Source organism: Typopeltis vanoorti, chromosome 11, assembly GCF_054136105.1.
Source record: "Typopeltis vanoorti isolate ZY-2024b chromosome 11, IOZ_Tvanoo_1.0, whole genome shotgun sequence".
In the NCBI taxonomy this organism is placed as follows: Eukaryota; Metazoa; Arthropoda; class Arachnida; order Uropygi; family Thelyphonidae; genus Typopeltis; species Typopeltis vanoorti.
The window spans coordinates 137,695,838-137,713,020 of record NC_143559.1 but is presented as its reverse complement, the minus strand read 5'-3'; the positions used below and the strand labels follow the sequence as shown (position 1 = coordinate 137,713,020).

Here is a 17,183-nt window from a genome sequence, read left to right as displayed (position 1 = left end):
CCTTTGTTTTGCACTTCACAGAAACCATTCTCTGCTATATGCACTCCCATGTTGAAAACTGACTGGGCTAACTAGAATTTTCCCATCTTACAAAATTTAATGCTAAGACGGCCAACTAAGCACTTATCAGTGAAGCAGTAATTATTGCTGGTATAAAGTACAGGCCAGAAATGTAACGAGTGTGGTAAAAAAAAGGAAAAGCAGATTATGAAAGGAAACTAGTTATGCAAGCAAAAGAGAATCCCAAACAGTTCTTTCGATATGCTGCAAGCAAGAAAAAAACTGTACACGGCAAAATGATTTTAAGGAATGACGATGGTAAGGAGGTCACTGAATCAGTCGATATAGTGGAGTTACTGAGCACGCACTTAGCAAAAGCATATCATCCAGGTGGTGACATTGAAAAAATGAAGGAGCCATTAGTTTATACGGGAATTGTGATGAATGAAGTGGAGGTGACTAGTCTATTACAGAACCTTAATGTGAACACATCTGTGGGATTGGATGGTATACCGGCACGGGTCTTGCGTGAAGCGGCTAAGGAATTATCAGTGCCCTTGACCATGTTGTTTAATCTGAGTCTCAGGTCTGGTTTAGTCCGGAAGGTGTGGAAAGAGGGGAAAATAGTTTCACTGCATAAAGGAGGATCCAAGACTACGGTTGCAAATTACCGACTGATCAGCATATCAGGAATCCTTGTCAAGGTCTTGGAGAAAGTAGTCAAGGGAAAAATACAGGAATGGATTGATGAAAACGAGATACTGTACAGGGGACAGCATGGCTTTGTGAAGGGTAGATCATGCTTCAGTAACTTGCTCAAGTTTTATAACAAGGTGACAGCTGAACTGGATAAGGGAAATGGGTTTACAGTGATACTGCTGGACCTGGCAAAGGCGTTTGACAGGATACCACATGGAATTCTAATCCATAAACTACAACATATGGGAATGGATATAGGGTTGCTGAGATGGATAGGTGGTTGGTTGATGGAGAGATATCAAAGAGTAGTTTATTCAGGAGTAGAGTCCAAAAGACGGCCTGTGACTAGTGGTGTGCCGCAGGGTTCTGTTCTTGGACCACTGCTGTTTAATCTGTTCATTAACGACATAGGGAAGGATCCAAGTGGAACAATTCATTTGTTCGCTGATGATGCAAAGTTGGGTAGGGCAATAGTGAATGCAGAAGATGTCAAATTCTTACAGGATGACTTGGATAGATTGGAGTTCTGGGCTAAGGAGAATGGATGTCAATTTAATGTGACAAAATGTAAGGTTATGCATTTTGGGGCTAAAAGATTAGCAGCAGTATACCACATTGGAGGAACTGTACTCCAAGAGATTGATGAGGCCAGGGACTTGGGAGTGTTGGTGGATAGGGAGATGAAGTTTAGGGGGCACATTGCAAAAGTAGCTAAATCAGCTCATCAACTCACTTGGTTGTTGAAAAATACCTTGACGAGCAGAGACAAGCAAGTTATTGTACCTCTGTACCCGAGCCTTGATAAGACCTCATCTCGACTACTGTGCCCAGATTTGGTCACCTCGGTTCCTTCTTGATGGGGAGGAGGTGGAGAGGATCCAGAGACGAGTGACTAAGATGATAACTGGTCTATGGAATGAACCATATGAGAACAGGTTGAAGATTTGTGGGTTGCAGAAACTAGTTGATAGGCGGAAAAGGGGAGATATGATTGAGACATTCAAATTGCTAAAGGGATTCTATAGGATTAATTCAGAGGATATATTTGAGATCAGGACTGGTGGTGGGAGAACTAGGGGACACCTATGGAAGCTGGGCAAGAGTGTGGTTAGCAGTGGTGTTAGAGCTGGGTTCTTTACTTTTAGAGTGGTAAATGTGTGGAATAAGCTCTGCCAGAGTCTGTTGTGGGTGCTATGACGGTGAACGAGTTCAAGGCAAGGTATGATAGATACTGTGAGAATGTAATCGCATAGTTGTGTGGACATGATGTTTAGGGCCTCCCTCGATGAGTCTAAGGACTCCTGGAGTCGCCCGAAATAATAATAATAATAAAAAATAATATCTTTTGTTGGTACCTTTGTACATCGAATCTCATAGCTTTTTAATGTGTGCAAGCTAAAGCAATTTACATTAGATGTCATAGTCAAAAATTATCTTGGATCCAATTTATATTGTGTATCAATAAAATTCAGAAAATTAAGGGCAGATCTATACTTGTTTATGAAACATTTTTGACAGATATTCTCAGCAATGAATACAATAAACATATGCTACAACACGCTAAATTCTGCACGTTGATATCAGTCAACATCAATGTCTTAGTTGCCATTTTTCTTGTATGCATTGTGCCATAACAAAAAAACGTTTCTGAAGGTATATCGCATAATAATAGCTGACCAAACAACACCACTTAACAACACAGTCAAAAATAAACAAAATACTACCAATTAAATATAACAATATCACTAATATCTACTAAAAATAATCACATATGGCAGCTGCTACTAAGGATGATGCTCAGCTTATAAATTGTATGACCTTAAGCTATAAATTGTATGTTTTAAGAAATATAGAAAACTAGTTGTTCCAGAGAGCATCAGTAGAATGAATGAATGAATGAAAAAATAAAAAATATTTCTCTGAGTTTGGAGTTGAACTGTGAAGAATTTGTAAATAACCTTTGATGTATCATAAACAGATTTATAATTTTTTTTGGATATTACTAAGATGCTATTTTTAATGAATAGTGACCATGTAAAAATACCTGGAAAAAAAATGCATGCTGTAGAAACTAAACATGTATGTGAATGGAGTAGAGCGACTGTTTCATTCCACTCTCAATGTTCAATCTAATTGCTTTCTTTTATACTGGGTCTTTTTACAGAGAATCTTAGGGTGGGATAATCTCAGATGAGAGAAGAATATTCATTGATTGTACAGATTTGTCAATTGTATAGGTTATTTTATTTTATTTTTTTCGAAATTTGGAAATCAATGAAGATAAATGAAATGGACTGGATTTGATATAATCAACACGAGACAGTTATTAATGTATTCAGAAAGAAGAGAATGGTGAAAGGACAGCCCTGTCCATTCACCTATTCTCTTCACCTTTCAACAAATTGACTCGTTTTTGTAACATTCCTCACAAGGTTGAGTTCATGCTGAAACCATAAAAATTCTCTCCCTAGATGCACATCACATTAATGCACAATGGCAAATTACACAAATGCTGACTATGCCGACATGACATTAATGTAGCAAAATTCAGTGTAATGGCAGGGCTGCCTGCCAGTTGTACACAGCGTTTCCACATTGTCCAACTCCATTGCACATCCTGTTTGCCAACATGAATCAGCAGTTGCAGGAAACAGGTTCCTTCAGTACTTACAGACATGACTGTAGAGCTCCAAGGACTCACTGTACTCCACTTTGATAAGGTGGTTCTTTGTCAGGTTGAAGAGAACCCTTCTGTGACTGTGGCATTGCACATGCCATGGGTGTTCCCTACTCCAGCACCTGGCAGGCTCTGCATGCCAATGAGCTCCACTCCAACGGTATCAGAAGGTTCACGCACTGGGACCACCCAATTTTTCACCACAGTTTGAGTTCTATAGGTAATTCAGTCAGTGTTATGTAAAAGAGCCTCGCTTTCCAGAACTAGTGCTCTTCACTAAGGAAGACATGTGCAAACTGTCACATTTGATCCAGGGACAATCCTTATGTCACTCACCACTATGGATTCTAGAACAAGCTCGCTCAACATGTGGTTGGGCATCCTATCCTATCCTATTCCCTCAGCCATACGGCTGTTGGGGATAGCTATATGTTACCATATATTGATAGATTATGAGCAAGGTGGTTTGCCGTTGCCTTCCTTGCCATAGTATATTTTATGACTATAGCCATACGTGTTCACGGGACCAGTTTGCCTGTTTTGAGGAATGAAAAACCCGAGTTAACAGGAGAAAAACCCTCCATCTCTATATGAGATGGAGGGTTTTTAACTCACCTTTAGTCAAAAGAGACCAGATAAAGGTTCCTCACATCATAGATGGGAATCAAACCCATGTCTTTCTGACCAAAGGGTCTGAACACTGCCACAGTGTTGAAAGATGTGCCATTGCACATTAGGCAACATGTGGTTTCAACATGACTGTTTACCACCACGCTTTTCACTTGACGTCCAACACTACCTCCGTCAAACATTTGGTGGGCATTTGGCAGAGGTGGCCAGTGGCGTGGTCTGCATTTTCACCTGACTTAACTCTATTGGACTTTTTTTTATCTGGGGCTACATGAAGAGCCTGGTGTATGAAACCCCTCTGGAGTCAATAGTCAGTAGAAGATTTCGAAGGATACCGACTGCAGTGGGCGATATCCAAACTATGTCACGCATTTTTTAAAGAGTGTGCCAGAAGTTGCTACACAAGTGTAATGCATGCTATGAAGTTGGTGGTTGCAATTTTGAGCACCCATTTACTCACAATTTTGAGTAAATGTTTGTGAAATTAAAATGTAATTTACCCTATGTCTGATATTTATGTTCTTTTCGAAACTTTTTTGACCTGTACCATTGCAACATTGAGTTTGGAGACAGGTTGTTAATCAAAACATGATCTACCCTGACCCCCCCCCCCCCACACACACACACATATACACCCTACAAGTTTATAATGAGTATTCTGAAACACCCTGAATGCAGTTAAGGGGGATAAGAGGCAATACATCAAAGTTGTATAAGAATGGTGAAAAAGAAAGTGAGAAGTACATTTATGTACATGGAGAGTAGTAGATGAGTAGAATGTGTTGCTATGATGTGTCATGAATGTTAGAATATGAATGATTTTTAGGTTTTCAGTGTAATAGAGGTGTTGCTGGGTTTAACGAGACCATCTCCAATGAGTGTTGGCACAATGGGAGGGTTTTTAAATATAACAATAAACAGCTGATTTTCTACTCAGAGGTCTTTTTACACATAAATAACTATTATTTGTTTACACAGTATATTTGCGACTTATTTAGTTCAAATGTTTATTACTTTTTTTTTTAGAGTTTTCTGGAGCTATGGTGTGATCTGCAATGTAAATTAGCTAAGGCTCTCCTTTTTCTTTTTAATCTGTCTCACATTATTTTGGTAAGTAAATTACATTAGCATTAGAGTAAACTTAATAATTTGTAAGTTTTAATTTTGATGTTGAAATATCACAATATTAATTCTTAAATTTTCAGTTTAATGTTACAAACCAGTCATTTATCAACTGGTCATTTGAGGATGGCCTAAACTTTGTTTACCTATGCTTGGATGAAGGATTAAAATTAAGCAAGGATTTAATTTCTTTGCAAGTTTAATTCAATCTTATACATAAAAAAATGAATCTTATAAACTATTATTTTGAAATAGGATTTGCTGTGGGAAATGATCAAACTGGTTAGCTGCTCAAAATTATGAAAATCATATGAATTTTCATAATTTTGAGCAGCTAAACAGAGGGAATCTGCAGCTGCCCTCAGAAATTTTATTCATCAAATTCCTGCCATGTACCCTCAAAGGATATATAAGATATGATAGTACTACATGAAAAATTTACATCATTACTAACTTCCTGTCTACAATTTTCTTTCAAATCAGTCTGTTACTTGTCAAGACTCCAACATTATCAGATCTTATATTTCTATCGTCAAAGTCACTTTTTACCATATCAATCCACCTATATCTTGGTCTTCCTCTGGGTCCTTTTCCTGCCAACCTGGCAGAGAACACTTGTTTTGAAAATCTTTCCTTGCCCATTCTGTTTAAGTGACTATACCACCTGAGATTAGCTCCTAATATCCTCGTTTTTAATATGATATTGCTATTGATGCCATCTGATCGTGCCCCTAATCTTTCTCAGGCCTCTCATATCTGCAGTCTATAGTCTTTGGTCAAGTATTTTACTTCTGACCCAGCTCTCAGATCCATAAGTTAAAACTGGTTTGAACACTATCTTGTATACAGTTAATTTAGTGTTCCGACTAATTTCTCTCTTATTCCACATGAATTTATTCAGTTGACTTCCTACCATACCAGCTTTTGTTGATTCTGTGGACTATTTCCATATTTAATTTACCATCTTCACTAAAAATCGTGCCTAAGTGGCTGAAATGTTTTACTTGTTCCACAGGTTCTCTGTTCACAACGCAGTTCACATTTTCAACGATTCTGCCTATTTTCAGTACCTCTCTTTTCATTGCTGACCTTCATATCATATCTATTACAACAGTTATTTAATTTAGTAAGGGAATCTTGCAGATTTGTAGCGGATTTATTTAGAAGTATAACATCGTCCGCATAAAGCAAAGAGCTGACATTAACATCTCCAATTTTGATATCATGTTTAATACCACTTTCCTTCATAATGTGATCCATATAGATAATGAATAACAGAGGGGATAATGTGCATCCTTGTCTCACACCAGATTTAACATTAAACCATCTTCCTGTACTTCCTTCAATTCTAACTGCTCACTTACAACTCAAATAAAGACTAAGTATTGCTTGATATAATGCCCCACTAACACCATATAACTGTAGCGTTTTGAATATCTTCTCTCTTGGCACCTTGTCATATGCCTTTTCCAGATCGACAAAACTTAAATACAGAACTTTGTTATATTCCATGAACTATTTGTCATAACATGAAAATCTGATCCCAACCACTTCTATTTGGTCTAAATCCAGATTCTTCTTCACCAATCTTTTCTTCCACAGTCCTTCTCGACCGTTTCTCAAGTATACTGGCATAAATCTTACCAGGAACCCTCAATGGAGTAATACCTTTGCAATTCTCACATTCATTTTTATTTCCCTTTTTATATATGGGTCCTATGATAGCTCTACTTCAATCGTCTGGAATTCGTCCCTCTTTCCAGGCCTTCTGAACTATGCAGTACACCCACTGCAAGAAAAACCTTCATACTTGAGTGTTTCAGGTCAAATATCATCTACTCCAGCTGCTTTTCCACATTTCAGGCTTTTGATGCTTTTTCTACTTCAAGTATGGATAAGTATTCTTGATTGCGTGCATGATCAGTGTTTTTTACCACTGTGATGTCACCGATTGTTTCATTTAGTAATTTTTTGAAGTAATTACTCCATACTTCAAGGATATCTTTTTCTACAGTTTTCACATCACTTTATCATCACTAATTCCTTCTACAGCACTCTTTCCTCTATTTTTGAGTTTCTTTAACAACCAGAATATCTTGCCACCTTCTTGATATTTATTTTCTATGTTCCTGCCAAAGTACTCCCATGACTTTTGTTTAGCTAGTTTTACATAGTGTTTTGCTTTCTTATATTTGTCTCTGTATTCTCTAAGAGCAAAAGCTGACTTATTTGCCAGGAACTTTTGATATGCTTTCTTCTTTTCCTTCACTGCCTCTTTAACTTCCTGTGTTCACCATGGAGTTCTGATTTTTCTATCCTTGCAGACAACCTCACCACATGCCTCTCTGGCTGAATCAATCAGTGTTTTCTTTAGTGCTTGCTACTGAATCTCCAATGTTTGGTTCCTGTTCTCAAACTCTTTCATTTTTTCTTAAATAATGTTTGTGTATTTTAGTCTACAATTCACATCTGAGAGCTGGTCAACTTTTATTCACTTTAAAACTTTCTTGCATGTTTTTCTTTTCAAAATGAAATTCAATTTTATCTTTATTAATACTAAATGGTGATCACTTCCAGTTTCAAATCCTCTGTATACTCTGGTGTCCTGCACCAGAGAGAAAACATCACTATCAACAATAACATAATCAGTGAGACTTTTCTTATTCCTCGCCTCTTCTCTCCATGTGAATTTGTGCACATTTTTATGTTGGAACATGGTATTAGTAATAAGCAGTCCATGTCCTGTGCAGAAATCCAACAGGTATTTGTCATTATTATTAGCTTTGCTCTTTTCTCCAACTTTTCCCAAAATTTTTTTTTTATGTCTCACAATCATTTCCTACTCTGCTATTTAGATCCCTAACAAGGACCAACTTTTCGTTTTTCATTGTGGAAGTTGTTTTCTCTATAACCTCAAAAAATTCCTCCACTTCTATGTTAGTTGAACCTTCTGTGGGGACCATAGGCACAAATAAGTCTCATTGTCCAGTTCCCCATTCTCATATTTGCCCACATTACTCTACTTGAGACTGACTGCCATTCAAGAAGATTAGCCTCCTATTTTGTGTTGAATATTATGGCTACTCCTTCTTTTCTTTGATTGTAATTGCCCGAATATAATATTTTGTATTTATTGCTCAGAAAGATCTCACCAGTTTTTGTTATTTTTGTGTAAAAATTTTGTGGATTGCTGTACAAGATAATTAAGTGATAGTACTACATGAAAAAATTACATCATTACTAACTTCGATCAACAGTTTCCCTCTAATTTAATCTGTTACCTGTCAAGACTCCAACATTATCAGATCTTATTTCTATCTTCTAAGGCACTTTTTACCGTGTCAATCCACCTGTATGAGAGTGGTCTGAAAAGTTCTCGGCCTTGATCATAGATGGCAACACTATCGGCAAGATTTTTTTTTCTTCTAAGCTGGTACATCTGTTATAACCATCCATGTGAAATTGCAAGTCATTCTATCATGTAGTTTGTTTTATACAGCTGTCTGAAGCGAAAGTGTTGTTTGTATCCTTTGAAATGGATAAAATTGAGTATCATGTGGTTATAAAATTCTTTTTAAAAGAAGGTTTAACAGCAAAAGAAATTCATTTGAAGTTCATAAAAGTTAATGGGTACTCTTCTCCTTTGTTTTCGACAATTAAGAAATGGACTGCCGAGTTTAAACATGGCCGTACTAGCCTTGAAGATGATCCATGTGAAGAATGTCCAAGAAATGTAACAATACCAGAAATCATTGACCAAGTGCACAATATGGTATTGGATGACCGGTGAGTCAAAGTGTGTGAAATTGCTGAGACTATAGGCATTTCAAAAGAACGTGTAGGATATACTTTGCATGAAGAATTGCAAATGAAAAAGCTTTGCGCAAGATGGGTGCTGCACCTGCTCACAGCAAATCAAAAACGCACTCGCACATGAAAATCTCTGAACAGTGCTTGCAGTGTTTTATCAAGAATAAAACTGATTTTGTGTGTTGAAAAACTTGCTGGTCAGCGTTTTTCTTCGAATCAAGAGGTGATTGCAGCTGTAGAGGGGTATTTTGCAGATCTTACAGGGACTGGATAATGGCTCTGGGGCATCGCTGGAATAAATGTGTTAGTCTTAAGGAAGATTATGTTGAAAAATAAAAAGAATTTTGAAATTATAAATTTGTTTTTTCATTCTTAGGCCAAGAACTTTTTAGACTCATATCTTGGTCTTCCTTTTGGTCTTTTTCCTGCCAACCTGACAGAGAACACTTATTTTGCTAATGTACCCTCTCCCATTCTGTTTAAGTGACAACACCACCTGATATTAGCTCTACTAACACATTCCTTAATGCTATCAATGGCATGTTATTTCCTAATATCTTTATTTTTAATGTGATGCTGCCATTTATGCCATCTGTTCACTCCACTAATCTTTCTTTCTCATATCAGAATTTTCCATTCTTGGATCAAGTTTATTATTTCTAACCCAGCTCTCAGACCAGTAAGTTAAAATTGGTTTGAACACTCTTGTATACAGCTGATTTAGTGTTTTGACCAATTTCTTTCTTATTTATTTTAATTATAATTTATAAGAAAATTTATTCAACTGAACTGACTTCTTACCATACTACCTTTACTAATTCTGTTGTCTATTTCCATATTTAATTTACTCTTCACTAAAAATTGTGTCTAAATAGCTGAAATGTTTTACTTGTTCTATAGGCTCACCATTCAGGATACACTTGATGTTTTCAGTGTTGCTGACTATTTTCATTGTCTTTGTTTTTATATTGCTGATTTTCATACAGAATTTATTACAACAGTTATTCAGTTTAGACAGGGAATCTTGCAGGCTTGTACAGAATTTATTCAGATGTTTATTATCATCTGTATAAAGTAAAGAGCTAAGATGAACATCACCAATTTTGATATCAGATTTAATACCACTTTACTTTATAATGTGATCCATATAGATAATGGATAACATTGCAGATAATGTGCACCCTTGTCGCATACCTGAGTTAACATGAAACCATCTTCCTGTACCTCTTTCAATTCTAACTGCTGACTAACAGCTTAAATAGAGACTATGTATTGCTCAATATAATATCCCATTTGCACCATATAACTGTAGCATTTTGAAGAGCTTTCCTCTTGGCACCTTGTCATATGCCTTTTCCAGATCAACAAAACTTAAATACAGATCCTTGTTATACTCCCAAGATTTTTCAGTTGTCTTTATAGCGAAAATCTGATCTTGGCAACCTCTATTTGAACTGAATCCAGCTTGTTCTTTGCCAAGCTTTCCTTCCACAATTTATCTTAGCTGTTTTGCAAATATACTTGCATAAATCTTATCAGGAATGCTCAGTAGCGAAATACCTCTGTAATTCTCACAATCAGTTTTATTTTACTTTTTTATAGATGGGAACTATGAGCCTTCCTCCAATCATCCAGAATTCAACCCTATGACTAGGCCTTCTGAATTATGCAATTCAACCACTGTGAAACTTTTATACCTCCGTATTTGAGCATTTCTCATTGAATTTCATCTATTCCTGCTACCGTTCCACATTTCAGGTTTTTAATGACTTTTTCTACTTCAAGTATGGATATGTATTCCTGACTGCATTTCTGTTGGGAGTTTTCTACCACCATGCTGACACTTGTTTCATTTATCATCTCAATTTCCTTTTACAGTATGTTTTCCTCCAATTCTAATACTTTTCAATAGCCTAGAGAATATTTTGCCATCTTCCTGATATTTATTTATTTATTTTTTAGCTAGTTTTACACAGTGATTTGCTTTTTTACATTTTTCTCTGTATTCTCTATGAGCACGAGTTGACTTACTTGCCAGGAACTTTTGAGATGCTTTCTTCTTTTCCTTGACTGCCTCTTTATCCTCCTGATTCCATATAGTTCTGATTTTTGTATCCATACAAGCAACACCTAACCTTGGCTGAATCAGTTAATGTTTACTTCAGGGTTTGCTATTGAATTTCCATATTTTGGTTCTTATTTTTAAACTATTTCATTTTTTTTTCTAATAATGCATGTGTATTTGAATATCATTCACCTCTGAAAGCTGCTCAACTTTGATTCATTTAAAAACTTTCTTACACACTCTTCTTTTCAATATGAAATTCAATTTTATCCTGCTCAAAACTAAATAGTGATCATTTTCTATTTCAAATACTCTGTATGTTCTTGTTCCTGAATCAGTGGAAGAACATTGCATTAACTATAACAGTCAATGAGACTTCTTATTTCTTGCATCTTCTCTCCATGTGAATTTGTGCACATTTTTATGTTGGAACATGGTGTTAGTAATAACTAATCCATGTCCTGAACAGAAATGTTCTGGCATTTACCATTATTATTAGCTTTGAGCTTTTCTCCAAATTTTCCCAAAATATTTCTATATGTCTGTAATCGTTTCCTACTCTGCTGTTTAGCTCCAACAAGGACCAAATTTTCCTTTTACTTTGTGGCAGTTGCTTTCTCTAATGGCTCAAAAACTTCCACCATTTCTTCCTTGGTAGAACCTTCTGTTGGACCATAAGCACAAATAAGTCTCATTGTCCAGTTTCCCCATTTTGATATCTGCCCACATCGTTGTGCTTGATATTGCCTGCCATTCAAGAAGATTTATTTTCATATTTAGTGTTGAATGCTATAGATACTTCCTCTTTTCCCTGATTGTTATTACCTTAATATAACATTTTATATTTGTTGCTTACAAAGATCTCACCTGTTTTTGTCTTCTGTGTTTCTTTCAGTCACACCTATTATGTCAGTCTGGTACTTTTCTAATTCTTTTGCTAGTTCCATCTGTTTTCCTCTGATGATTCTTACGTTGATAGTACCAATCTTAAACTCTGCTGATGTTGATTGGGGTGTGTTCTTTGATTTGTTCCAGTAGGTGACTTTGCACTGTTAGTCCTCTTTTCCTGATGGGGCCTTGTTTAACCGGGTGATGCCCAGCCAGCATGTTGTACCAGACATTTCACAAATTACAGCAGCAAAGAAAATACCTGCTGTGATGTTTGTTTTATATTTACGAGTATGTTTAGACATTACTTTTAATTATATTACAATAAAATCTTTCAGTATGTTACAATAAATATATTACAATAAAATCTATCTTTGGTCCCATGGTATCAGTTACTGAAGGGAAAAAATGTCAGCATTGCATGGGAATCTTTGAAAAAGTGCTTACATGAGATGGTATCTGAATGTATCCCTAGTGTTTGAAGAATAAATTGGTTGGAAATGAAATGATGTGGAAAGAATATTATGAAAATAAGATTGAGAGGAATTATGAAATATATAAAACTGGTCATAAAAAGTAACAAATATTGTGCAGAAAGCCAAATCAGAGAGTGAAAAGAAATTGGCTATGCAAGCTAAAGGCAATCCAAAAGAATTTTTTATTCTTTAACGATACTTGTGACATAATGATTAGAAATATATATTAAAAAAAAAATTGGGAAAGTTTAATCAGGATAACACATTAATTTTTTTTTTTAAATCTAAATTTCCTATATTAGTCTAATGTTATTTAAGATTGAAAGAAATACAATTTTATTAAAGAGACCAGTTTACAATTTAGTTTAACCGGGTTAATTTAATTTAATTAAATTTAGTTTAATTTAAATAGTTATTTAAGATTATTACATGAATTTCTGAATTGATATCTTTAATTATGCCTTTAAAAATGTTTACTCTTCTAATACTTAGTGATATGACATCACGCGGCTTGTTCTATGTGTGAATGATCAATTGTTCGTATTCCACCTTGTTTTTTAAAACTATTCCCATGTAGCCACTGAAGATGGTCTGTAATATTCAGACCGAAATATTTGGCAAATTAAATATTATTCTAGTGTAAACGTATATATATTTCTAATCAAAAGAATTTTATCATTATTCCGCAAGTGAAAGAATGAATGTGAAAGAATAACTTTATTGAATGCAGATGGTACTAGAGTGTCAGAAGCTAATGAGATTGTTCAGTTAATGAGTGCTCACTTTGCTAAGATATATCAACTGTGTATATAACATGATGCACAGTGCTACTGCTACATTGGATGAAGAGTTAGAGGTTCATGAAAATGAGGTTGAAGAGCTGTTGCATAACTTGGATAAGAATCTATCTATAGGGACAGATGGAATATCAGCCCATTTCTAAAGGAATGTTCAGCTGAATTGGTTATGCCTTTCGCATGTTTGTGTAACTTTAATCTCAACTCAGGAATTATATCACAGGAATGGAAGGAATATATGATAGTTCCATTGTGCAAGGGTGGTGCAAAAACTGATGTGTCTAACTACCGACTATCAGTATTTCTGGTGTGGTAGTGAAGATTTTAGAGAAGTTGGTAAGAACTCGCATACAGAATTGGGTAGACAAACATGCTATACTCTGCAAGGAACAACATGGGTTTACTAAAGGAAGGTCATGTTTTAGCAATTTGCTCAAATTTTATAACAATGTTATGGCCGAGTTGGATAAAGGGAATGGATACACTATGATAATGTCGGATTTTTCTAAGGTATTTGATAAGGATACCCACACAAAAGGCTGTTGCATAAACTGGAATGTGGGAGTGGAATATAAACTGTTGACTTGGATCAGGGGATGGTTGACAGACACATCAAAAAGTGGTATACAGTGAGTGTAAATCTGTCAGATTTAAGGTGACCAGTGGTGCACCTCAGCGTTCAGTCCTTGGGCCATTATTGTTCAATCTATACATTAATGACATCAGGCAGGGTCTAACATCAGATGTGCAATTGTTTGCCAATGATGCAAAGATAGGCAGGGCAATCAAGGATACTTGTAATATTCAGCACCTACAAAATGATTTGAATAGCTGGAAATTTGGACAAATGAAAATGGCTGTCAGTTTAATGCTAGTAAGTGTAAAGTTAGGTAGGTTTGGTTAGAGTTAGATTGGCATGATTAGAGTTCCAATGGCATTATATTAGTGGGGTTATGCTACAAGAAACTGATAAGGCTAGGGATCTTGGCGTAATGTGATAGATAGGAATTTGAAGTGTAATGGTCACATAGCAAAAGTTGGAAATACAACTCAGTGGATTAATTGCAATTTTGAAACAAACTTTGACATGTAAGGATAAGGAAGACAATTTTCCTCTTTATCAGGCATTGATAAGACTTCACCTGGAATATTGCTGCAGATTTTGTCTCTTGGGTTCCAACGGGATAAAGAAGCTGTGTTAAGTGTGCAAAGAGACTTAAAGATTATATCTGGATTATGGAGTTTAGATTGAGGACAGATTGTGAGTATGTGGATTGCAGACTCTGGTAACAGGAGAAAGAGGGGGTGAAGTAATAGAGGTCTATAAACTTTTGAATGGGTGTTATAGGATATCATCTGATGAAATTTTTCATTATATGGAAAGTGGGGAGAGAACATGGGGACATCCATGGAAGTTAAATTTATTTGCAGTCAAGAAAGGGGTAAGGCTAGGTTTTTCTCCCAGAGAGCAGTGAGTGAGTGGAATAGTTTGCCTTTAGGGGTAGTGAGTGCATCTAGTGTGAATGAATTTAAGGGAAAGTATAACAGTTGGTTTGGGTGATTTATAGCCTCTCTCGATGAGTCCTTGACTCCCTGGAGGTCTTGGATAATAATAAAAGTAATGCATAAGAAGCTGTCAGCAGAAATATAAAAATTTGTGGTTGTCTTACATAGTATAGCAGTACAAAATAAACATTTTGAAAAGGTATTTTCAAAATGTTGTCAAAAAGGGGTTGTCTTATACACCCAATCGCTTCATATGCTAGCATATATGGTGTAAATGAGACATTATATCAAGCAATGTTCTGTATTTAAGTTGTAAGTGAGCAGTTAGAATTGAACGAAGTACAGGAATATAGTTGGATGTTAAATCAGGTATGAGACAAGGGTCACATTATAAATGAAAATGTCAATAAACCTGATATCACAGTTGGGGATGTGAATCTCAGCTCTTTATGCACATGATGTTATGCTCCTCCTAAATAATTCTACCACTATTCTTCAGGATTTTCTAACTAGATTGGCTGCTATAATAAATTTGGTATGAAAAATCAGTAAAAAGACAAGGATGATGAGAATATGCAGAAAAAATGAAAATGTCAATTGCATCTTCCTGATCATAGAACCTAGAGAACAAGTAAAACATTTCAGCTCTTTAGACATAAGTTTTAGTGAAGATGACAAATTAAATTTGGAAATAGACAACAGAATTAGCAAAGCTAGTGTAGCGGGATGTCAGTTGAGTAAATGTTTATGGAATAAGTGAAATTATTCAAAATACTAGACTAGCAATATACAAGGAAGTGTTCAAACCAATTATAACTTATTGATCTGAAATCTGGGTTAGAAATAAAAGCTTGATCAAAGACTGGAGACCACAGATATGAGAGTTCTGAGAAAGACTAGGGGAAGGAGTAAATGCATCATTTGCAGAATCTTATTAAAATAAGGATATTAGGAAGGAACTTGCATTGTTGTCCTTTGGGAGCTTGTGAGCAAGACTAATCTCAGGTGGTATGATCATTAAACAGAATTGGAGAGGAAAGGTTAGCAAAACAAATATTTGCTAAGATAGTGAGGAAAAGGCTTATCCCTGACGTCTTGGCAGGGAAAAGATCCAAAGGAAGACCAAGATCTAGGTGATTAATGCAGCAGGAAGTGCTTTAAAAGACTGAAATATAAGATCTGATAATATTAGAGTTTTAACAGATAACAGATTAATTTGGAGAAAATTGTCAGCAGAAGTTAGTAATGATTTGACTTTTCATGTCATACTATCATAATATCCTATACACCTCAGAGGATACGTGTCATTAATTTGATGATGCATTTCAACTTTCTGTCAACAGTAACCCCACAAATCATTGACACCTGATAATTTTCCTGTCCCTTTTGTGGCTAAGTCTAAGGGCAATCTCTTCATTGACCTTAGCTACTTGAAACTGGCAGCCATTCACCTTTGCCCATACTTTCCCAGTATATTTAAGTTACCCTGCAGGATTTTACATCATCTTCATTTCACTTTTATTTGTTTTGCATCATCAGCAAACAGCTGATTATTTCCCCTTAAATCATATATCATTGATGTATAAATTAAACAGCAGATGACCAAGTGCTGAACTACACTAGCCACCTGCCTTCTAGACTCAGTTCAACCATTTGCTGCTCTTTGATATCTATCCATCAGCTACCTTCATATCCAAATCACCAGTTATATGTGGTATTCTCAGCTGCCCATCCAAAGTCCAGTAGTATCACTCAGTAACCATTTCCATTATCCAACTTATTTATCACTTTATTATAAAAAAGTAAGCAAATTACTAAGGCAATATCTATCCTTCACAAAACCATGTTGCCTCTCTCGCTATCCCCTTATAAAACATTATATTTGGAGCCCTTTTGGATTTCTTTTGACCTTATCATCTAGCTTTCACCTTCCTTACCACACATGTTTTCCTTCTTGTTTATGTCTCATATGCTTGTGGACTTGCTAATCAACTTTTTCCTTATAGTTACTGCACAGGTTTTCCTTTTTTTCTGAACTCCTGCTACATGATACTATTCATCTATATAATTCCTACCTGATTTATCCTCTTGAATCTGTTCATACTTATTTTAATGGAATTGACAACACCAAACAAACAAATTAATTTATATATAAAAAAGTTAACTGGCTTGTTAACTTGGTTCAGCCAGGATTTCAAGAGCATCTTCAGAGCACAAAGCAGCATGTTATAGTTTGACACAATAAGTGGAACAATTTGGTAACCTCTAATGTTTTAAAAAAAAGTGTATTACAGCTGTGTAGTAGTTGATCTTATGATTACAGGCTCCCAAATTTTTGGCAGATTAATGCAACCATACAAGTTAGATCTTTTATCTACATACACGCCCCTAGTGTGATTACCTCCTGACTCTGGATATACAGTTTGATGCTGCTTTCTTCAAACATCCCTTGACCATCTCCCATACACTGCTAGCATCTCTTCCCTCCAAATTCTTATACCATGACACTGCTC

General features: G+C 35.8%; 1 protein-coding gene across 2 annotated transcripts in view; it reads left to right on the top strand.

Annotated features, from left to right (window-relative positions):
- The window catches only part of LOC150102101 (nonsense-mediated mRNA decay factor SMG8), a 384,051-nt gene that overhangs the window by 62,964 nt on the left and 303,904 nt on the right, over positions 1-17,183 (top strand). For both annotated transcript variants that reach the window (XM_090399980.1, XM_090399979.1), the window contains one exon: positions 5,033-5,116. In XM_090399980.1, coding sequence (XP_090256106.1) covers positions 5,033-5,116 — 84 coding nt within the window. The remainder of the gene's footprint in view (positions 1-5,032; positions 5,117-17,183) is intronic.